Consider the following 23,692-nt stretch of genomic DNA (forward strand, 5'->3'; position numbering starts at 1 on the left):
GAGGCACAGGGGCCGAGGGTGTGCCCAGCAGATGGGCTCCACGTCCGGCAGGTGGCTGTGGGGTGGCGGTGAGCCCCCGTGGTCCAGCTGTCTAGCTCCTGCCTCCTCCTCCATCCAGCGGGGAGGGTGGAGTCGGAGAGGCGCCAGGGAGGCGGCTGTAGTAACCAAAGCATGAGGTAAAAAGAGCCTGACTGATCAGGGCTTTAAATAGGACCGGAGGGGAAGAATTGGCAGTTGTGACAAATTGATCAAAGGAAATGCAGAGAGGAGTGTGGAGAATGCTCGGACTTCTTGGCCACTGTTCAGCTAAGATGGTAGGTCCTGTTGCCTGAGGACCACAGAGTGACACATTTTTGGGCTCAGGCTTTAGTGATGGGACAGGTGCCTACAATTACTTGATTGCTGAATTGGAAGGAATCTTCGGACCCCCTCGCACCTCCCTGTGATGTCACCTGAGTAAGCTGGTTCACTCTCAGTTCGCCTGACTGAAAGGGCCCTTCCGATGTGGTTTCCACTCTGGTCCCGTCCTGTAAGTCTCGCCCTCATGCCTGTTACTCGCCTCCCTGTGGTTAATCGCCACAGTTGCTTGGAAGGTTGGCCGTGCTTGGTGGAAGAGGTGGGAATGAGCCAGCCTCCCGAAAATAGAGTGGAGGCCGAGAGGTGTTAACAGAGGTTAACTTTCAGGCGACATTTTTGGAGGTGGACCTGGGGACATTGGTTTTCTTGGCTCACAATTGTGGGTTTTGCCTCTCTGTTTCCTAGTGATTGACCTAAAGCAAATGAACAAAATCACCACCGACAGGAAAAGAAATCCCCAGCCTCTGTTCCCTTTCTCCCAGGCGGGAAGAAGGATGTTCTGCATGGTTACTTGTTTCTCCCTGCACCCATTTTATCCCCGTCACCCAGTAAGTTGTACTTTTTTATGAACTTGTGGTTCATCTGGTGGGAATCACATGACGGGCATGTGACAAGCGTGGGGTGAGGGATGTGACCAGGCACCGCGGGTAGCAGGTAAACAGGAGGAGGCAGGTTAGCAGGAAGTGTGAGTCAGCTCATTGGACAGTTCCTGTCAGAGGACGGAAGCCATGACCTGGGTTGGTCGCCTCTGCCCTCAGATCACTGAGCACAGCCAGGCAGATTCGGTACTGACTATGGGGAAAGGTGATTCACAGGGAGTTTTCGAGCTGAAGTCGCAGCGCAGGAATTGCATGGCGCTGCAACGGCCCTGCGCGGTGGGCTGCCTGGAACCCACTTCTGGGCAGGGAAACTTTCCTGCTCTATCATTATGCAAATCTAAAGTTCAAGTGTTTTTCTCCAGCAGTTTTCCTACAGTTTTTCTGAGCACTCCATCCAGGTGTTTGATATCAGAGGGAGGGTGACATGTATTTGAATGTGATTTGAATATGAATTAATGGGATACAGTGATTTAGATAAGAGTGGAATAAATGCTAAGTATATTTAGATGTAATTTGAATCGAAGGCTCTCCCACTTTAAAATGAGGAGGAGGGGACTGCCTGTCTCTCTAGGTCACTTCTGGGGACTCGGCACCCCTGAGACCCGCTTGTGTTCAATGTGGCATCCTGGGTGGACGTTCCATCCGGTTCGTTCGAGGGTTACTGAGTACCCAGTCAGGCGCATGATTTGGGCCTATGTGCTGGCCGTATAGAAGACGGTGTTACAGTGGTGATGACGATTCTGTCTGCAAAGTCCTTAGTGTGTGCCAGTTCCTGTGCTGAGTGCCTCACTCCTGATTTTCACTTATTCTTTATGGTAGGCATGAGGTGGGCAGAGCGCTGTCTCCATTTCACAGAAGAGCCACGGTTCCAACTGAGGTTGTTAGAACCACTTGTAGATGACATTGGACCTACTAGGGGCCTGATTCTCAAGTGGCCACTTACTCACTGCCCACCTCTCAGCTCAGTTTCTTGCCCTGTAAAATGGAGACCCATCCTGCCTAGGCCACTTGGTTCCTAGGAGGGTGGGCATGAGGGTGCTGCTTCATGGCCGGCGAGTGGTGGTGGTACCACGATTTTCCTCTCCTCTTTTGGCCTGCTCCCCGGGACAGGTGTGAAGGTGGGACTTGTTGTTTTGCGTTGAGCTCATATCCTTTTGGTTTTGTCTGGGTCCCTGCTGCAATGATTGATGGCCTGCAGGTGTGGTTTGGATGGGGCAAATATTAATAGCAACGTAGATGAGGGTAGATGTAAAGAGCTGAGTTTCAGATGTGGCTTTGATGCAAATGTGGCCCTGGTGGTGGAGCTGTTGGTGGGGGAGGGGAAGCGCTAGGTTGCCTTTTAGGGGAGACCTGTCCCCCGCCCAAGTCAGTCTGGCCCCTTCCCTTGGCGGCTGGTGGCAATGCCATCTCTTGTAAGTATTTTGGCTGTAATGGGGACCCCCCCCCACCTTCTTTTGAACTTCTAAACAGCCATTAAGTAACACATCGGTTAGAAAAGATCCCAACAGAATTCACCCTATTGCTGTGATGCAGGGGCCCCCGTGTCCGCTTACACAGAGCCCATGATGCTGCTTTTCTCAGCCTGTATAGGCTCTGCAGCTGATGGTTCTCTTGCTGCTGCCACAAGGCCTGCATCCTGACTTTAGATGGCAGTCTCGCTGTGAGGGCTAAACCAGAGCTCCCCCACCAATGTGTATGCTTTACTTCCTGGGGCTTCTGAAACAAAGTACCACAAAGCGGACGGCTTCAAACAATGGGACTTTATTCTCTCACAGTTCTGGAGGCTGGAAGTCGACCTCAAGGCTGGGTCGCTCCTAGAAGCCTCTAGGAGAGGAGGCTTCCTCGCCTCCTCTGGCTTCTGGTAGCCCCAGGCGTCCTTGGCCTTTGTCGGCGTAACTCCAGCCACAGTTCATCTTCCCTGGCTTTTCTCTTATGAGAGCACCAGCCATATTGGATTAGGACCCACCGTGATTCAGCAGGACCGTCTTAAGCTGATTCTATCTGCAGAGACCCCATTCCCAGTAAGGTCACGTGCATAGGTCAGGGGTTAGGGCTTGGACAGATCTTTTTGGGGCACACACTTTAGCCTGTAGCGGTGTGCCGACAGTGCCCATCTCTAGACTCCCCCACGTGTCCTCGGTTGGTCTGGTACGGCACCTGGCCTTTGGGGTCCTGAGTGCCCTCCTGTTTTCTCAGGAACTTTAGGCATCAGCCGTCTCCCTTTTCTCCTATTATCTTCAACTGCTTCCTTCCCTGGATTCTTTCTGGTGCCGCTAGCACATGCCCAGGGCTCTCACATCTTAGATTTCTCTCTACTCCATGACCCAGTTTCCCACTTCTCTCCTCCTCCTTCTCCAAACTTTCCTAAAAAGCATCCTGTGTACTCACTCTCTCCTTCACCTCCCACTTCTTCTTCCGCTCCCTCCTGTCTGGCTTCTGCCCTCATCGCTCCACTGAGACACCTCTCCCTCGGGCCCATGCCGGGGAGTTCCAGCCCGTGTCCGGCAGCGCTTCCGTGTGGTGGTGGCCCTAGTGGTGAAGGGGTGTCTTCCCTGGGCTTCTTGGGTAGAGCCCTCCTGGTTTCCTCCTTTCCTCTCTGGCCATGCCTGTTCAGGCTCCTCTGAGGGCTCTTCTTCCTCTACCTGGCGTGAAATCAAGCTGGGTATTCTGCAGGGCCTGTGTCTTCTCTCTCTGTCCTCTCAGAGGTGATCTCAGCCGCCCCAGCTTCAGTAGCTACTTGTATGTGGACAACTCCCAGCTTGACGACTCTGGCCTGGACTTCTCTGCACTCTAAACTGTGTATCTAAGCGCTTGTACGAAACATTTTGTCTGCTACCTCAGACTTACTTTTAAAACTGAACCTGTAATCTTCTCTTCTTCTCTCCAGAAGACCCCAACACTGCTATACCCTAAGAGATAGGCATCCCAGAAATCTGGGGACATCCTTGACAACCTCACTCTTTGTCATTCCATCCATCATGTCAACAAAAGTCCTCTTGTGTCGCCTTCCTAAATATCCCTCCATATTTCCCCTTCTCTCTACCTCTGTCACCACTGTCTTCTTCTGTCATCGGACGTTCTGACTCTTAGCAGAGCTCGCTCGCTGGTCCCAATTCCCTTGCCCCAGCCTCCCGTTTAGTCTGCCCTACTCCTGTCAGTTGTCCACACTGCAGACTAGTCAAGTTGGATCATGCCTCTCCTCTGCAGGAAATGCTTTCCTGTTCTTAGGGAAAGACAGAAGTCCTTCGTTTGGTCCCCGTCCCTGTGTATTCTGCCGCCGCCCACAGCTCAGTCTCCTCTCACACCTGCGTCCCTTCTGCTCCTGCTATGACGGCATACTTTCTTTCATTTTCCCAATCCTACAGCCTTTATGCATGGTTTCCTGTCTCTCCTCTTAACTCGTTAGGCTCACACATGCCTGTGGTTGTTATGCCTTCCTGATGAACTGACCCTTTTATCACTGTGGTGTGCCCTTCTGTCTCTGATGATGCGCTTTCTCTTGAAGTCCACTTTTTCCGTGTCAGTGTGGCCACTCCCGCTCTCTCAGCTGCCTTGTTCGCATGGTGCCGTCGTGTGCCTCGTAACGATGTTTGGTCAGTGACGGACTGCTTATATGACGGTGTTCCCATAAGATTGGTACCATGTAGCCTGGGTGTGTCGTAGGCTGTGCCATTTAGGTTTGTGTAAGTGCACTCTCTGACATTTGCACAATGACGGAATCGCCTAATAATGCAGTTTTCAAAATGTGTCCCCATCCTTAAGCAATGCATGACTGTGTATATCTTTTTCCATCCATTTGCTGTCAACTTATCGGTCTTTATACTTAAAGTGCAGCATATGGTCAGGTTTTGCTTTTTTGTCCGTTCTGACAGTCCTATCTTTTAAATGAAATTTTAGTCCATTAATAATTTAATTAGCCTTTAGTTCTTGAAGTGGTTGGATTTAGGTGTGTCATTTTACTATTTGTTTTTTCTGTGTCCTTTCCTGCTTTCTTTTGGGTTATTAAACTTTTTTTCACAATTTTAATTTACCTATTGATGGTTTAACCTCTTTACATTGGTGGTGTTGTTTTTTTTAGTGATTGATCTGGGAATTACGGTATACATCCCTAACTTTGCACAGTCTTCTAAGGATTAATATTGTATCACTTCATGCAGAATGTCCCCTGGCCATTGTGAGGGTCCTCCTCTTAGTTAACTCCTGCTTCTGAGTCAGAGCTCAGCTCGGAGGCTCCTTCTTCGGGGAGTTCTTGCCTGACCTCTGGGACTAGGGTAAGCCCCTATTGTGTGTGCTCTGAGCAGGTGGGGCTTCTTGGGGCATTTACCACACTTATAATTTGCTCACTGTGGAATCCCTGGTACTTAGTACAGTGCTGTCTAGTTATTTGTTTACTGAATGAGCGGGAACCCTGAGTGGTGGTTTGAGGAAGGCAAAAGATTTCGTGATAATGTACTTGAGGGAGTGGGAATGGCATTAGGTAAGCCTCGGAGGCTGAGGAGACGATGTGTGCAGGCAGGGCAGAGCAGTCCAGTAGATTAAATGAGAGTTAAATACAACAATAAAAAATAGCTCTAATTTTTTATAGCAGTAGCTGCCATTTATAGAGGCTGTAATCTGGGCAGGCAGCATGCTAAACCCTTTGTACATTTTATCTGACGTCTCCTCAGAACGAAGCAGTGAGGTCTGGAGTCGGTCCCCTGGTCCCCATCACAGGAAGGGCCTGCATCAGGCTCAGATCCCAGCGATTCTAGCACTTAGAGCGGAGGCGAGGCTTGACTGTGCACGGCAGTGAGTGCCCCCAGGTGATTGTGTTTTGATTCTGGGGCAGAGTTAGGGGGCGAGACGGCCACAGATGGTGCTGAGGGTCTGTAGAGTGTCGTGCTGGATGCTGCTCTGCTTTAGTCCCTTCTGAAAAAACCCAAAAAGTGGACAGCCTTCTGAGACTCCTGAATAGGGGAGTGCAGGAAGGAAGGAAGGAAAACCTGCTTCAGGAAGGTTCCCTGGGGCCAGCGGGCAGGCTGGATTCAGGTGAAAGTCTGCAGAGAGGAAAGGAAAGGCCCGAGGAGAGCTGCCAGAGCCTGCTGTGGCCGGCGCCTGCAGTTCAGAGAGGGGGCGGTCGTATTTTAAAGGAAGAATAAATGTGAGACATGTTTTGAGAGAAGTACGCGTAGAATTGGTTAATGATGAGATATGAGGAGAGAAAGATCATTCCTCTGTCTTCTGGATCATTTATAGCCGCTGACTGTAAGTGTTGCCTAAACACCATTAAATAAATCCACGATGGGGATTATCATAGCCTCGTTTCTCAGACTGGGATTTACAGGATCCATGGGGGTCTGAGAGAATGGACAAGGTCTGAGAGGTGGTGGGTAAGGCTAGGAAAAATAGTTGTAAAGCTGTTTTAAAATATATTTTTTGTTTTGGATAAGACCCTAGCTAGCACAGCCTGCCTGACGGTTGCACAGAGGGACCTTTTTCTCCCTCTGTGGCGTTGTTGTCCCTGCTGGACATTTCTCTCCAGTACATTGAACAGTCATTGAGTTAATTTCTTAGGCGCGTGTGGGTGACTGACTGAGGAAGTGGGTGTCTCCGAACGTGTGTGGTGCGTTCGATGAGAGTCTGGAGGGGGTTAAGCATGGTTGTGCACACGAGTGTGCATGCACCTGTGTATGGGTTTGCGTGCATTTATCTGCATTTGAGATAGTCATTAAAAATTGTGCTAAACGGATTTTTTTTCTTGAGAAAAAGCTTAACTAGTTTTCAGACTAGCATCAAAATGTTTTCACTTTCCCGATGAAATGTTTTATTGAAATTAAAAGATTGCTGTGAAAGTGGTCCAAAAAATAAGATCATTCTCTGAAGTTCAAGGTACATGTGTGAGATTTGTGGGTACTTTTGGAGTTTGCCCAAAGTGTGGAAGGTCTGAGTTTTGTACCCGAGTGCGCTGGCTTTGCACGTGAACATGGGCCAGTTTCCAGGTTTTTGTTTCTGTTTGTCTCTGGGTGCCTGTCTTGCTAAAATTGCTATAAGGCTTCTTATTTTAGTTAAAACCAGTGACAAGGGGCGTGAGAGTCCTCCCTTCTCCATGTTGACATGCCTTTGGGGCCAATTCTGTTTTAAACCCCGCTGCGGTCCAGACACATCCTGGTCTGGGGCACGCTGCCCCGGGCCAGCGAGGAGGACAGTGAATTCATATTCTCAGCTAGCATCGTCTCGTGGCTAGGAAAGGTTAGGTCTCACACATGTGTCGTACAATGTATTGCCCTCCATGATGTTAATGATAAACAAATACATTTTAAACTCTCTGAATTTGTGGTTGCCTCCCCAACAATTATTAAAAGTGCTTTATTTTTTTTTCCCCACATTGCACCGTGGGAAGTTTTTCACCCTTTAATAAGGAGTCCTCTTGTTGGAAGAGGTCTGGCACTGCCGACCTAGTGCCCAGAGCACAGGCCTATTAATAAGACCCCGATGAATGGTTGGGTTGGCCCCAGTTTTGGGGATTTAGTTGTCTCACTTTTGCACATAGGCAGAGTCACAGCTGATGGTTCTATTCATTACAAGAATCGTTGACTGGGTGTGGCGGAGGGAGTTGAAGTCTCTGTAAGGACCATTGCAGGGATTTTGATGGTTATCTTCTTTTATTGAGAGAGTCTTCGAAGACGTTCAAGGCTAGTGCAGGAAGAAGCTATTTGTGTCCCGTACGGATTCTGGCTTCGAGACTTCAGAGACCCGCTATTCCAAGATTGTGGCTCTCTCCCTTCTATTTTTGCCTGATTAGATTTGGCAAAGGCCTTCAGAGAGAAGCGTCTGGAAAGTTTGCTGGTTGAGTCCACGTACCACACATCGCTTCTCGTTCTGAGTCTCTTCATCTGCCTAACGCCATGAGGTATCCATGTCTGAGCCCATTTTCCCAAATTGGGGTCCACAGATGTCCTCGGGTCAGAGAGAATGTTTCTGCTTTGCGAGGGGTCTCTGGTGCGTTCCTGGAGTTTGAGGGACCCGTCTAAGCAGGGATAGCGAGCGCTCGAGTGTGACTCACTCTTAACTCCTTGTTTGGATTCTTGGCGTTGACTTGATCCCTTTTCGGAAACCGGAGGGAATAAACCCTCAGGGTGTGTGTGTGGTTGTGATGCTTTGGGTTTTTACCGCCTTTCTTGTCGTTTCTCTGGGAAGCTGACCTGAAGTTTAGTATCAGGAAACTTCAAACAGAGGGACCTCCGAGCCTCTGTTGGGCTCCCTTGCTTCTGGGTGTGATCGAGCACCCGTGGCCCAGGTCTGTGAGAAGTTAAAGACGGGAAAGGGAAAGCTGGGTGCAGTTGTTGCCTCCCTGGATCTGTGTGTGTGTGTCTATATTTGTGTCTTTGTGGGGTGGGGGGGCTGGCAGAGAACTCTGACCAGGCTTCTCTTTTTGGGACCTCCTGCTTCTGAGCTGAGGTGGGACCTCCTGTTTCCTCCAGGTGCTGAGTGGAGCACTGATGCTGGACATGAGAGCCCTGGTTTTCTAGGAAGCCACGAACTCCAAATCTTATGTCAGTGTTTCTCCAAGTGTGGTCCCCAGGTCAGCATCTCCTGAGGAGTTGTTGGAAATTCAGATTCTTAGGCACCTCCTTAGACCTGCTGGATTGGACACTTTGGGGGTGGAGCCCAGAGAGCTGTGCTTTACCAGACCCTTTCGGGGGATGCAGAGGCACGAAAAAATTTAAGAACCACGGCTGAAGGCCAGGGTCTTTGTAATTTCCGAAGCCGACTTTTTGTATTTTTAGTGCTTACTGGAGCTTCAGGTTATCACTTTCCTGAACCAGAAATATGACACCAACAATAGCAGTGGTCCTGATTGCTGGCCATTTCAGTATGGTCTGATGGTTAGGGTCATGCGTTCTTTGGAGTTCTTTACCGCTCTGTGGCCTTGGGCAAGTTGATTAACCTCTTCTTTATTTCCTCACCTGGGATATGGAGATAGTAAGAGTAGAAACTATTACTATCCCTGTTTTACACTTGCAGAAACTGAGGCACAGGAACAGTTCCAGAGCTTGCTTAGAGTCTCTCTTAAATGGAGCTGGAGGGTCGACTTCGGACAGTCTGGTTGCAGACCCTGGGCTCCTACCCACTGTGCTCTCATCCCTCTTGTGTTTGTTTCCGGTTAGTCATCCGTAACACTGGTGTCAGCATTGCCTCCATGTCTAAGCACAGCTGCGAGCCGTAGGACGACATGTAGTAAGCTGGCAGTGGACATCCCATTGTTGTGGTGTGGCAGCAGGAGCAGCCTCTGACTGTCACTTCACAGGGTGAAGCCCCGTGTTCCTCACACCGAGAGCTTCCCATTCCCCTTTCCAGAAGCAGGGCTCTGACAGGTGGAAGGGGTCCTCTGCGTGGGCGTGTTGTGGAAGATGGGGGAGGGGGCAGGCGTTGGTGGTTGTGATGACTGGGGTGCTGCTGCCGTTTAGTGGACAGGGCCAGGGGTGCTGGATGTCCCCCTTGTGGACAGTCGGGCTCAGTGAAGAGTTGTCCTACATCTCACTGGACTGTCATGTACCACCAGGCCTTCAAAATCTGCTTTTTCCTCTCTGTTTCAGGCGGGAGTCTGTTTACATATGATCTCGAAATGCTTTTTTTTGCATGACTTTAATATACATTTAATATGCACTGAGTATCTGAGGAGTATAACCATTGTGTTTTAATGCATTTGGAGAAGATTATATTTTATTAGTTTGAAACTTTACTAAGAGTTTTTACTGTTTTGGAGAATTCATGTCATGTTGTTGCTGACAGTTTGAAATGGCAGGACAGCACACCTGCTGTCTGCATCTTGTAGTTACTGCATTATGGTGATCCTGGGTAAGGGAACCAACACAACCATTTCCTCATGTCTCTTAGGGCCCTGTTTCTCGAAGTTTACAGTGCCCATGCATCACCTGGGAATTTAAGATGCAGATTGTGATTGCAGGAAGCTCTGAGATTTTGCATTTCTTTTATTGAGGTCACATTGGCTTATAACATTATCTGTTTCAGGTGTACATCATTGTATTTCTACTTGTGTATAGACTGTATCATGTTCACCACCAAAGTCTAGTTTCCATCCGTTGCGGTACACACGTGCCCCTTTACCCCATTTGCCCTTCCCCTCTGGTAACTACCACTCTGTTCTCCTTATCCATGTGTATGTTTGTTTATCTTCTACATATGAGGGAAGTCATACAGTAATTGTCTTTCTCTGTCTGACCTATTTCGCTTGGCGTAATACCATCGAGGTCCATTCATGTTGTTGCAAATGGCAAGATTTCATCTTTTTTTATGGCTGAGTAGTATTCCGTTATATATATATACCACATCTTCTTCATTCATCTGTTGATGGGCACTTATATGAACAGATACTTTTCCAAAGAAGATATACAAATGGCCAACAGGTGCATGAAAAGATGTTCAGCATCACTAATTACCAGGGAAATGCAAATCAAAACTACAGTGAGATATCACCTCGTACACCTCAGAATGGCTATTACTAAAAAGACAAGACATAACAAGCATTGGAGAGGATGTGGAGAAAAAGTGTGGCTAGGGATGAGGTCAGGGGATCATGGGGCAAGGTTGCATAGGGACCTGTAGGACATCATGGGCCCTTTGCTTACACTCCAAGTTGGGGAGTTCATGCTGGTTTGGAGCAGAAGTGACGCAATCTCACCTAAGTTTTCAAAAGCTCCCTATGGCTGCTGTGTTGAAAATGGCCTTCAGGGGGTGAGGGTTGGAGCAGGAGGAGGCCAGATAGAAGTCACTGTGGTGTGCAGGTGTGAGATGGTGGTGGCCTGACCTGGAGAGGGCGTTGGTGGTGGTGAGAAGTGGTCGGATTCTGGGTGTATTTTCATGCGACTTGGAATACGGGATGAAAAAGTTCTCAGAACTCAAGGCTTCCACCAGTGCCTCTGTGGATCCTGGTTTGAGGAAAATCAGATGCGGTGATGGCCATGTAACCATGGTCCCGTGTTCTTTGCCTCCTGCGGATTGTGTGTGTGTGTGTGTGGGGGTGTGGGGGCATGTCTGTCCAGCCCAGTGGTTGACAAATACAACAAGCAGCTAAGGGAGCTGCTTAGTTTAGAATAGAAAGTGCAGCAGCGCCGGCTGGAGCTCACTGGTCCAAAGCCTCACGTAGTTCCCCTTGATTAAGCTGGAGCGTATTTTTAGTAAAAACATATGCTGTCACCCGATTAATGTTTCCTGTAATACTCTGATGGTAAATCAAAGATAAAAATTCAATTTTCTCCTCCCATTCTCCTCATGATCCCGTTTGTCCCCCTTCTTTCTTAGACTGTGTAACTACAGAAATTTCATTCGCATGCTCGCTTTGAGTTGACTGACGCCTTTCTGACATAAATATGCATTATGTAGTTTTGCCCTAGATTTTCAAATAATTAATTTGAAAGTATGGGAGCAGCTCGAGATGTCTTCTGATACGTGCGTGCAGCTCATCTTCTGTGCAGCTCACGATTTTGGTGACCTTCCGTGCCTGGAGGAGACTTGATTACCGTAGAGCGAAGTTTGCTGTGGCGGGGGCTTTTGAAAGCCCGCCAAAACAGCGGCTCGCCTGGGTGTTAGGTGGAGCACACACAATTAAGTAAAGTTACGTGGCGTGTCTCCAGGAGGCCTGGGTTCTCGGCCAGGGTGACCTTGCAGGTGCTCCTATGTCGTTTTGTCTGAAGCCTCCCTGCCTAATCAAAGCGGTGATTTTGGTCTGTTGGTGTTTTCAGTTTGCACTTGCAGCAATTACTTATGAAGGAAAAGCGTCTACTCTCGTTCTTGCGCTGTCGCTCCTGTTACCCGACTGTCGCTAAGACCGTTTCTTGGCTTGGAGTGAGGGGAGCAGAAGGTCGCTTCATTTACTCAGACCTTTGCCTTGTATTCTCTCAAGTCTGTATTTTGGGAACTCTGGTTCAGTTCTGTAACTCAATGATGTGGGCAGGGCGAGATCTTTTCTTCCTTTTTTAAAGCCATGGGCTATTTTCGATGTGTTGTGACCTTGGTAAGAAAGTTGTCCTGCATCTATCTAGGAGGAGATCTTTTTAAGGAGAGTATGAGTTGTGGCTAGGTATTTTTAGACGACGTTTTCTTGTGGCATTTGTACTTTGGTGGCACGGCGTCATGGAAATTTCTCTTCCTAGTCTAGGATTGAGAAGGTGGTATTTCAGGGCTGGCTCTGTCCAGTTACTGTACTAGCTTAGTGAGCCTCACCCTTCCCATCTGTAAATGGGTGTGAAGACACGTGCCTGCCGTCTCCCTCGGAATCGGTAGAGGTGCGGCGAGCCGAGGTGCGGGAAAGAACTTTGTGCGCTCTCCACTGCGCTCTGCTTGAGGTGCTGGTGCTGGGTGTGCCTGGGAGCCCTTGATGCTGTCTCACTCGCCATGGGTGGGTCTTGGGTGAGGCGAGTGAGCTGGTTTTCTTGAACATAAAATAGGGACGAGCACAGGGGCTGGCAGAGAAGGAAGAGTCCAACTACGGGCTCTCTAGGAGCAATTCTATCTTAAAAGTCCTATGATTTTATGTTTCAGGGGGCAGGGCGGGGAACTTTTGCTCGTTTTTTCTTTTCCAAGTTATTAGTTAAAAATTTTCAAATGTACGGCGAAGTTAAAAGAATTGCATAATGAGCACTGAGAGTCAGCCGCTGTTCACATCTTGGCGCATTCGCTTTCTCCCTTTCTCCACCTTTGTGTCTTGGTTCTTAAACTCCCGTCTCTGGTTTCTTGGGTGTGCGTTCTACAGAGTGTGGCAAAGTCGGTCGTTACTCAGGCTGTGGGATGCTGGGTGAAGTTGGGGCTTTTGCATCCTTCTGATTAATCAATACTTTTCTTGAACAGGATGAACTCACTGCAGTAAATGTAAAGCAAGGCTTCAACAATCAACCAGCCTTTACGGGAGATGAACACGGCTCAGCCAGAAATATTGTAATTAACCCATCAAAGGTAATGCTGATTGTCTGTTTCCTAAAACTTCTGAAGAAGTGTGTATATGTGACACCCGTGACAGTTAATGTTGGTAAATCAGTGTTGTTTATACCGCAGTCCGTATTCAGAATCCCCCCGAATATCCTGCTCTGGGATCCAGTCAGGGGTCGAGCATTTGTTTTCATGTCTTTTAGTCTATTTTAATCCAGGCCAGTCCTTCTCTCCACCATCCATTATCCTGTTGTAGGTTTTTTGGGGCTTTCAGGACTGCAGTTTTAGAAAGGTCCAATCCGGTTGTCTTAAGATTCTAGTCCTACATTCTAGATTTGTCTGATTGTTTTCTCAGACAGCATTCAGGTTAAGTATTTTGGCAAGAAGACCGCATTGCATCCTGTTAGAAGATGTGCAGTGCCAGTTTGCTCTGTCATTGGTTAAACTGAGTTTGATCACATAAGGTGGTGTCTGCCATCCTTTTACATTGTAACACTAGTGATCTTTTCCTCGTAGTAATCTCTACACGGTGATACTGGGGACCATATGAATATCCTATTCTCCAGTAAAATTTTATCTTAGGATTTTAGCATGAGTTGATGATTCCTGCTGAATGAAGTATTTTGCTGGTGGTTGCAAAATGCTGGTTTTCTAGTTACTATTCCTCATACATTTATTAGTTGGCATTCTTTTGCAAAGGACCACCCATTTTTTTATCATCACTTTGGACTCCTGGACTTTCTAAAATCTGATGTACCATCTTCATTTTTCTTTTCAATGCTCCAGTTGTCTCACATCTGGCCAGTGGGGGCACCTTTAACCTGGCTCTTGGGACCTTTGACATCCCCACTGTTTTTTGAGCGCTTCCTCACTTTGCCGCAATAACATATTCCAGGTTCATCTTGTTCATTCCCTGCCCCGGCCCAGCTCCGCATGCTTGGCGTGCTCATGTTACTAGAATGTCGTAACTTCTAGGCCCTGTCAGTGGGCAGAGATGGGAAACGTGTTTAGATTTCTTTTCTTTTCCTTCTTTCCTCCTTCCTTCTTTCCGTCCGTCCACCAACTCTTAACTCAATACCACAGGATTTTTTCTTACCTTTTTCTGTTCCATCTTTGCATCTCTTTTTTCCTAGAGTGAGAACCCTGGATCTCAGCAATAGCAACATATTAATTCATTTACTCTGTATTACAATACACACATAAACATTCCAGAATAAACTATACCAATATCACACCAACAACAAAGTTACTCTGTAAAATTTACAGATTTTCTACAATACTTTTTGTCCTTAGACTTTCATTAAGAGTATATAGTCAGAATATTGTATTAAAAAATTTCTCAAATTGAATCTTTTTTCTGTGTGATTATATTAATAATTAGATATATAGATAGAATTATTTTTTTCTGTTTGTCTTGTTTAAGGTTTGATTTTTCATCCTTTTTGAGTTATTTCTAGTTTTTGAATATTAAAATACTTTTGCTCTTATTAAATTGAAAACATCATGCATATAAATAAAAAGAAATCAAACATACAGATGAATTTCTGTACTTCTTTTCTCTTCTCCAGAGATAGCCATTGTTAAAGGCTTGCATGTCATTCCAGATCTTTTTATATGCACACATGTACACTCAAACGCACATGTAATTGACCAATTGCTAAACTGTCAACTGGAATATTATTTAAATGATGCGAAAGACATAGAAGCATTTTCTACAGACAGTCCTGTCGACCAGACACAGTTTTTAGTTTTGTCTTTTTCCAATCGTGATACACTTTTTAACGTTACAACCACAATTATGAATATGTTGTAATTTGTGTTTTACTTTTTTTTATTGTGGGAAAATATACGTAACATAAAATTTACCATTTTAACATTTTTAAGTGTACAATTCTTTGACATTAAGTACATTGACGTTGTGCGATTATCGCAACCATTCATCTCTAAAACTTTTTGTTTTCCTTAACTTACATTCTTTAAAAAAATGTAACGTTATTTTGTATGTACTTTTCCTTGAGGCTGAAGTATTCATATTAATAATAACTAATGGATAGATAACATCCCATCATTTATGTGCTTTAGTGGACTAAAACTGCTAGTATATAGCAATTAGCTTGTTGCCAATTTCTATGGTTGTTTATAAACAGGTTGCAGTAAGGTTTGAACATACAGCTTTTGTTCTTTAGGATGAATTCCCAGAAGCGTATTACTTGGTTAGAAGCTGCATTAGTCCCCTAGGGCTGCCGTGACAAAATACCACTGGCTCAGTGGCTTAACTGATACAAGGTTGATTTTCTGAGGAAATTTATCTTCTCAGTTCTGGAGGCTGGAAGTCCAAGATCAAGGTGTCAGCAGGTCAGCAGCAACCTAGGGCCACTCTCCTCCGGTTGCACATGGCCACCCTCTCGCTGTGTCCTCCTGTGGTCTGGTCTTTTCTCTCTGGGTGCACGTATCTGTGCTGTTTCTCCTTCTTATAGTGACACCAGTCCCATTGGATTAGGGCCCCACCCTCATGATCTTATTTAACCTTAATTACCTCTTTAAAGGCACCATCTCTGAAGACAGGGCTTCACCATCTGCATTTTGGGGATGCAGAGTTCAGTCCATAATAGAAAGTATGAAAGCTTTATGTCTCCTGATATGAACTGCCAGGTTTGTCTCGGGTGGATCAAGTTTTATCTCAATTTGAATAACTGAATAAATGGAAATACTGCCTGTTACAACTTCTGCTGCTATCGTCCTTCCTGTGAGATTTATCCAGGATTCAAACCTTCTGAGGGGGATTTGATCTTATAAATATGAAAGGTATGAACTATGCTGTAGCCCCTAAACTTTTTTCCATTTTCTTATCAAATGAATGATTTTCAAAATCGCTTTGGATTTTGAACACGTTTTGAATTCAACCTCGCCTCTCGTACCTTGTCGAGGGAGTGCAAGCCGGTATCAGCTTTATGGAGGGTGATTTGGCAAAGCTGATTAAAATTACAGAATCATACAATCCGAATTCTGGAAATTTGCCTGAAAGCTGAAGTTCACATATATGAAATAACAAATAGGAAAAGCTGTTCATTTTAACGTGATTTGTAGTTGCACAAGTTTGGAACAAACACTCCACATGTCCGTGAACAGGGGCTTGATTAAATAAAATGTGGTCCATCCTCATGGTCCATTGTTATGTGTCATAAACGTGAGGAGGCAGCTCTGCAAGTACAGATATGGAAGGTCTCAGACAGTTACCAGATGTACCTAAGGAGGTGTACACATAAGAAAGAGAAAAATAGTACATGCATGCCTGTTCGTGTGTATGCACAGAGAGAAACGCTGGAGACACAAGCTCATCACAGTGGGTACTTGGAGGCAGACGATGGGACTTGAGAGTGAGGCTCTTTCCTGGTTTCAGAATGATGTGACTATGTTGCTGTTACAGTGAAATTAAGTGTATGATCACATATTTATTTATTTACTTTTTGAGCCCTAATGTGCTTTTTCTCCACTTGCTTTTTCAGGAATTTTGACTTTGTTTAAAGTGGACAGTTGTTCCCAAGGTTTCTTAGGGAGTAAAACATACATACAGTCACCATGTTCCATTGTTCTTATTAGATACATAGAAGAGAGTATAATTGTAAAACTGATCGCTCAGACTAATTTTTGAAAAACATTTGTATACCTTTCGTTATTATGATTAAAACGCTCATACGTAATTGCAAATAGGAGACCTTTTACGTGTAAAACCATCTGCAAAGGTAGGTGTCTTGTGCCCTTCGTGCAAAGACCAAATATTGATTAAGAAACTTAAAATTAAACAATTTGCTACTATTGGCTTCTTGTTTTCAAACAACTGGTTTTTGCTAAGTTTTTGCATTTAAGGTGTTCTCTGTTTGGACATTCTGCAAACGTTTGCTCAAAAAAACGCACTATGAAGTTGTTTGTTTAAAAAAAAAAAGTAAAGCTCAGACTTCTTTTGTTCTTATTACTCTAGTTTTTCTTACCATATTATATGAACACACCAAAGCAGACTTTTTTATTGTACATCCATCACAAGGATCAGAGAATGCCAATTCACATTAAGAATAAATTGTATCAGCTTTTCACCCTGGTAGAGAAGCTTGGCTAATTGCTTGCACTGTGTTCCAACCTGGAGACGAGTTGCTTATTGACTCGTGAGCATTAACTAAGGGAGGGATTCTTACTTTGCTTCGCCAGGGTTGGTATTTTATTTTAATCATGGTTGCCACTGTCTGCTAACCTCACTGGAGGTATTTATTAGAAATTGTTGCTCGCATCATATTATTAAAGAATTGTCGGAGTAAAATGTGATGCTTTGACAGGATTCTTGGAAATCCCCTCAGGTCTCCTGTTGACTCATTTAATGTTTAGATATGGCTATATCGCCGTCCTTCTTGCCCCCTTCCGTGCGGTTAATATGAAAACGCTGCAGTCGTTCACAGAGCCTCCCTTTGCCACTTTGCTCCATTCAGAGCAGGTAACACTGGCTTTCCTTGAAACAATTGTGCTCGTGAAATTGGCAGCCCAATCAAAAATGCTGAAGCCTTAATTTAACGGAACCTTTTGTAATTTGCCATTTCAATAGATTAAATTTCTCCAGACTCTTTTTTAAAATCACTGAGTGTAAATACAGAATTTCCTTTCCAAAAACATGTGCTATGAGGATGAGACAAGAGCAGGCGTGATTACTATGTGATTACTAGGGTTTCTGCTCTTGTGCACAGCACCTCTCAGGAGAAACATTCTCTCCGAATGGGTGTATGGCATGAAAAAGGAGACGTGCAGCTGAAGATGAAAGCAGCACCCATTCTCTTGAAATTTATTTGGGATGTAATTAATTTCAGAGATTTTCAAAGGCGCTTTTTTTTTTTCCCTTGAACTACTTGTTAATTGTGAAACAAAGGTGCTGTGGGAGTTTTGGCATGATGTTACGCTAAGGAAATCACAACTCCTGGCTTCAAGGACTTAAACTGTCATTTTATTTTCTGATGGGCTGTTTGAAGATTTTCAATTAACACAAAATAATATACATTACGGACATACCTGCTTATTGTCTTTAAACTTGTCATTTTTTTCTCTAATCTCCACAGATCGGAGCTTATTTCAGCAGCATTTTAGCTGAGAAACTAAAACTCAACACTTTCCAGGACACTGGGAAGAAGAAACCGCAAGTTAATGCGAAAGATAATTACTGGCTGGTTACTGCTCGATCCCAGAGTGCAATCCATAGCTGGTTCTCTGACTTAGCAGGGAATAAACCACTTGCTATTTTGGCAAAAAAGGTATTAAGTATTTCTAACATTGTTTTGATTATGGTCTTATAGAAACGAACACGTTTGAGATAATATTCAAGTATATATTTCTTTTCCCCGGTTTCCTCCAAAACTCACAGCCTCGATGGCCGGGACGCTGCACTGGGTGTGTGCTGCATGTGTGCTGTTTCTCCCTTTATTGTGATGGCGTGTGGTCCTAAACGTTCCACCCCGGCAGCAGTTTCTGTGGACTTTGGGTAGACAAAGCTTTTAAATCAAAAACAGGCAATAAGACTTTATTTATTTCTATTGCATTTTCAGTTTTCCTAGGCCAGGATGTCCAAAACATGTTAATAGAAATCCTTGTTGGATGTTATTTCTTTGTTGTTAAAAGTAACCTTCCAACCGCTTTAAGCTAAGTGTCCTTCCTAACAAGTGAGATAAAGACAGTGATTCTGTGCATGCTTGCAAAACTTCTTTGAAAAAGTTTTAGAACAAAATGGCCAGGTTTATTCATAGCTCCCAGCTTTTTTTTTTGAGGGGGAGGGGTTAAAAAATCTTTGCCTTCGATCATTTTCCTCAAGTGGGAAATAATACACAGATGCGACACTCTTATAGTCAAAATAATGTAACGTGTCTTGACATTTGGATGAGAGCTAGAAACCTCCCTCTTTATCTTGATCTCTGACTTCTTGCACACCTTTCAAATAATCCCAGAGGTCTTTCTCCTTTCCCCTGAAACCTTCTAGTTTTAGGGGTGTCCGTCTTCTGTTCCTGATAGAGTTTTCATTAACTGGCATGGTACAGGCCCATTGTAGAGGAGAGCTCCTTTGTGTGTTTGCTTGCTTGTTTTTTTAAAGCAACTCTTTGAAAATAGTGCCTGCAGCTCGCAGGGACTTTATTTTGCCTTCTTGTCATGGCATTGTGTTGCCTTCACAGACTTTAGTGGTTAAAGCAACTGAATCCTGGAAAAGCACGACAGCCAGCATAACCACCCCTTGCTCCTCAGGCGGTGTCCCTGTCTCACACAGGCTGACCCGTGTAGCATGTCTCTTCCAGTGGTGAACGCTCACCATGTGGCCCACTATGGCCTCTGGCTCGCATCTGCAGGCCCTAGAGGTCAATGGGCATCTTTCGATATTCGACGGCTTTCTACCAGTAGTTCATACCCTCCATGTTGGTTAGTACTTTCAACTCCCACGTAGTCAGCCTGACATCTTTCTTTTTTAGGTTTTCCTTTATCATAAGCTTTTAGAGTGCAGTTTTTGGATATTTCCTGAAAGTGAATACTGGTGAGGAATCGATGTCCTTGCTTCAGGGGTGTAGTGATCTCGCATCTTTTAGGAGGGAGGTGAATTATGGTGCAGTGTATTAGCCATTGTTCTTCTCTCTTTATTAGGAGCTGCCTCTGGCCAAATCAGGTGTTCCTCAGGTAAGCCGCGACGTAAATTCTTTGAAAAGTTAAGGATGTTTTCTTTATGAAAGCATTGCATGTACCTTCAAGTATTCATTTCTTGGGCATTTCCAGAGTCCGTCCCCCCTCCCATCCTCGGCCTATCGTCTTCTTGAGAAGGTGAAAGCGCTTTCAGAGTTGGGGAAGAGATTATAGTCTCTGCCTGCTTGTCATGTAGAAAGTTCAAATGCTCTTCTTTACTTTCTGGTATTTATTTGGGAGATGGCTTAAGGCAGAAGACCTTCATTTTCCTGCAGAGATCCTGAGTCATCTTCCAGCTCTGATCTGGAGTTAAAATAGTTTCCTGCATGGGATGGATCAGGTTTCCGGACCTGGTTTTCTGTTACGATAAGGCGCCACGGCGCTCCAAGTATTAGCCACAGGGAGTCAACAATGGCCTGTAAAGGGCCCTTTAACTCCATCGCAGTCATCGCTGGAGCTGGGACTTCTGGCCCCTACAGATAGCCTTCTGGCTCCTGAGCAGCTCATGCGCCATGCTTGCTTCAGCTGACCTTGATTTCTGTGGTTCATGGGATTGCCTTTCTCCTCTGCTGCTGCTGAGTGAGCAGAAGAGGCTGGTACAGGGCAGCCCTTTTGTGCGTGGAAAACCATCACATGCTTGCTGTCTTAGTTTTCTTTTGGTACTTAGATGCAGCTCTAGCTTGATTTAGAAACCAAACAGCTCCTAGCGATTGCCTACGTTGATCTACAAGTTAAAGTCAGATGGTTTCTTTACTGAAGACGGAATCCATCACTGTGAGGAAGTCATGCTTCCGTCAGTAGAAACATATTTTCCTTCCTGAGTTGTCCCAAACTGTAAATTTGACTAAACGTTATCCATACGTGTCTTCTTCGTTAATCATGTAACTTTCTTCACATGTGTTCTGAATTCTAAAGTCCTTCATTTGAGTCAACCATTTGTCTTCGGTTCTGCCCAGAGGGGCAGTGAGCTGGAGATTTGCCTTGTGCCGTTAATGGGAGAACTGTGACTTGGTTTTGTTTGCTATTCCATTTCATCATTTCACATGTTCAAAATGTTTCTTTTCCGTCCTGTCAGTTGCTGTTCAGAAGAAATCCCTTAGGCGTCTCTAACAGATACTGTGAGTTATGTTCCTTTGGAGATGCTAACTTTACTTTTTGCATTTGCCTATTTTTTGGGCCTTGATCTTGCAGTCTTTTGGTCCGTCTGAATGAGAGGCCACCTGACCTTGACAGCTAAGATTTATCTCCACGATATCATACGACATGTTCTAGTGAAGAGCAGCCGCTCAGGTCTTGAACTGAATGTATAAGCCTGTGCTGTTCTTGTGCCTGGATTAAAGCATAGTCAGTAAACCCCGAGCCTTGTGCTCCATGAAAGGTGTGCTTTGTGAGCTCAATTTTCAGGAATTTTCTTGCTAAGACACATCACTGTGGTCCACAGAGAGGACGCTTACAGCATGGCCTGTGTGACTCTCTTCTCCCTGTGGGTTGTGTCTGTCCAGGGTAGTTGCCTCTGTCACAGGGTCGTGTTCTGAGGTCAGCACCCAGGGCAGGAACTGTACGTGATCAAAGTCTATTGCAATGTGTGGACACTGCATCTCAGTGTCCAACCAGGCAGCTTTTCCGTCAGCATTGCAGCTGCTGGATGTTTCTTTGCTAAGAACCAGGTGAAATCACTCATTTTAAAGGACCATGTACAAAAATACTTGTCTTTTACTTCTAGGATTGTACTTTGTACCCATATGTAAATAGTCAAATAGTCAATTGTTATGTCTGATGGAAAAAATCCACTGCCTAAATGAGGGTTTGGCTAAGAGAACAACACCATGCTAAAGGAGTCAGTTAGCAGTTTTGAAGCCTTGACTGCCAACACAAAACAAGCAGGAGTGTGGGGCATAGAGACCAGGGCTCTAGATGTCCATGGCTATGGTGGCCAGGATTGTCTCAGGAGAGGGTCAACCCATGGCTTGCAAACACTGTGGCTGGCATGGAGAAATCTTTGGAACTGGCAACAAAATAAAAATTGTTCTAATTTTGATATGTGTAATTCTTTTGCTTTACCCTTCTAACCACTCGTGAGGTGGACAAGGTGGGTATTCTCACGTTCCTACATGAAGAGCCTGGGGTGAAGGACTTAACCACACAGGCTGGGCCAGGAGTGAGGCTCATCTGGTGTGGGGGCGCCCGCCTCTCCTCTCTCTGCGCCCGTCCTGCTGCATCACAGCCAACATACTCTGTGTCCACTGTTTTGCTCTCTATTCATAGCTTGAATAGATTATATATAGATGAGTGGGCTATTCCTAGGATATTTATGAGGAATTCTAGAAGAGTGGATTAACTCTTTCAAACCATTCAGTGGTACATGGGATACTAATTTGCTAAATAGTACCTTTGTGGTCTGGAAGAAATAATTAACTGCCTCAAGTGCCTACTTTCAACCAGTGAATTAATTACCCAGCTATTTCTAGCTCAGTGTTTATTAGGCAGATTCACTGATCCATCATTTTAGCCTCTATTTTAAATTTTGGGCTAAAGGCACCTTTAGAAGCTTTCTGGAAATTGTTATTCTTATGAAATGTTGCAGTTGGAAAGCTTTTATACAAAAAGTGTTTTCTGATAAAATGTAGAGTGGGGACAGTTTTTCTCTTGATCTGTCCTCTCCAGTTTTGAGAGAAACTCCTCGGAGGACTGTCATGAAATTGTTTCCCCTATTTTGTTGATACCATGAGTAGCTTTCAGCGTCTGAAAAACTGATAATAATTTGTTTTTATAAATAAGAAGGCACAACTGATGAAGTTGTGTTGCCAGTGTGCTAAACATAGTTTTGGTTCTTTTTTTCTTAATGAAAATTTACTTGAAATGTTTCTTTTTTGTTTTAACTGCATGTGCTGTTTGAAAACCCACTAAGGATGTACTTGCAAAACTTAGTCTCTTTCTCTTGCTTCCCCTTTCTTTAGGTTTGCCTAGCGATGAACGTAATGTGTGATTATTGTAAATATGTTACTTTTTAGGTTCCCATCCTTAGTAAAAAGGAAGATGTTTTTGCATATTTAGCTAAATACTCAGTGCCAATGGTTCGAGCAACGTGGCTGATCAAGATGACTTGTGCCTATTATTCTGCTATTTCTGAAGCTAAAATTAAGAAACGTCAGGCTACTGATCCCAATTTGGGTAAGTGAGACAGTACGATACATTTTACGTTTCATTATTGATTCTGCAAGTGATTGCTGCCTGCACCCTCTGTGCACCCCAGCGAGCCGTGTACTGAGAAGGTCCGTGTGAGGCCAGGAGCCACTCCCAGTGCTGAGCGGGGCGCCGGTCCTGTTCATCAGTCCCGGAATCCCGGTTCCATCAGCAGGTACTCCAACATATGTCGCATCAGGCTGCTTTTCACCACCACGGTCATTGGGATGCTGGTTCAAGCTGCCGTCAGCTCTCGGCAGATGCACTGCAGCCTCCTGACTGGGCTCTGCCCCCTGCAGTTGAGTCCGTCCCCAACAACACACCCCGTCATCGCTAAGCCTCAGTCAGACCCCATCGTGTCCCTGTTAAGAACTTTCCAGTAGTTTCTTGTTACAATGAGAATAAAGATCCAGGCTCCTTCCGGTGGCCGTCAAGGCCCTCCGTCATTTGCGCCCCCTTCCTGCTGTGTTGCGGCCACACAGCCCGCCCCTGTCCCTCGGCAGCCCCTCGTCCTCGCCCAGGCCTCCCACGTTCCCTCTCCCTAGTCCTGGGGGGCTCTTCTTGGGATATTTGCTGCCTCCTCTGCACCGGGCTTTGGCTCAAGTGTCACTTCCTTGGGGGGTTTCTCTGGCCACTCAGCTAAAGAGCACCCCCTCTCTTCTCCCCTCCCTCCCGGTTACATTTTTTTGTGTTGTTAATTTATTAACAGCACTTTTCACTGTCTGAAATTATCTTTAAAAATTTGTTCCCGCTGCACCCCCCGCCACACTCTCACACGCATGCACGCATGGGCCCGTGGTAGACACTACTGAATGAACTGAAGGGAAACCGTGTCAGTCTTGACTCTTTTGGTGACTAGATGTGACTCCTTGAGATGATGCTAAAAGATACCTTATAACAAGTTTGATGCCACATTAGGAATGTGTACAGAGAAT

At 45.4% G+C, this 23,692-nt stretch overlaps 1 protein-coding gene across 30 annotated transcripts in view; it reads left to right on the forward strand.

Annotated features, from left to right (window-relative positions):
• Positions 1-23,692, forward strand: part of MED12L (mediator complex subunit 12L) — a 315,678-nt gene that overhangs the window by 22,964 nt on the left and 269,022 nt on the right. For 18 of the 30 annotated variants that reach the window (XR_011427092.1, XR_011427093.1, XR_011427095.1 and 15 more), the window contains exons 3-5: positions 12,804-12,908; positions 17,978-18,169; positions 22,586-22,745. Coding sequence is in view for 24 of the 30 variants with exons in the window: in XM_070238320.1 (XP_070094421.1) it covers positions 12,804-12,908; positions 17,978-18,169; positions 22,586-22,745 (457 nt within the window). In the remaining 6 variants the exon portion in view is untranslated. Of the gene's footprint in view, positions 1-12,803; positions 12,909-17,977; positions 18,170-19,538; positions 19,572-22,585; positions 22,746-23,692 lie in introns of all 30 variants that reach the window. The other 12 variants (XR_011427091.1, XR_002800849.2, XR_011427094.1 and 9 more) reach the window with 1 other exon arrangement.

This window comes from Equus caballus, chromosome 16 (assembly GCF_041296265.1).
Source record: "Equus caballus isolate H_3958 breed thoroughbred chromosome 16, TB-T2T, whole genome shotgun sequence".
NCBI classification, from domain to species: domain Eukaryota; kingdom Metazoa; phylum Chordata; class Mammalia; order Perissodactyla; family Equidae; genus Equus; species Equus caballus.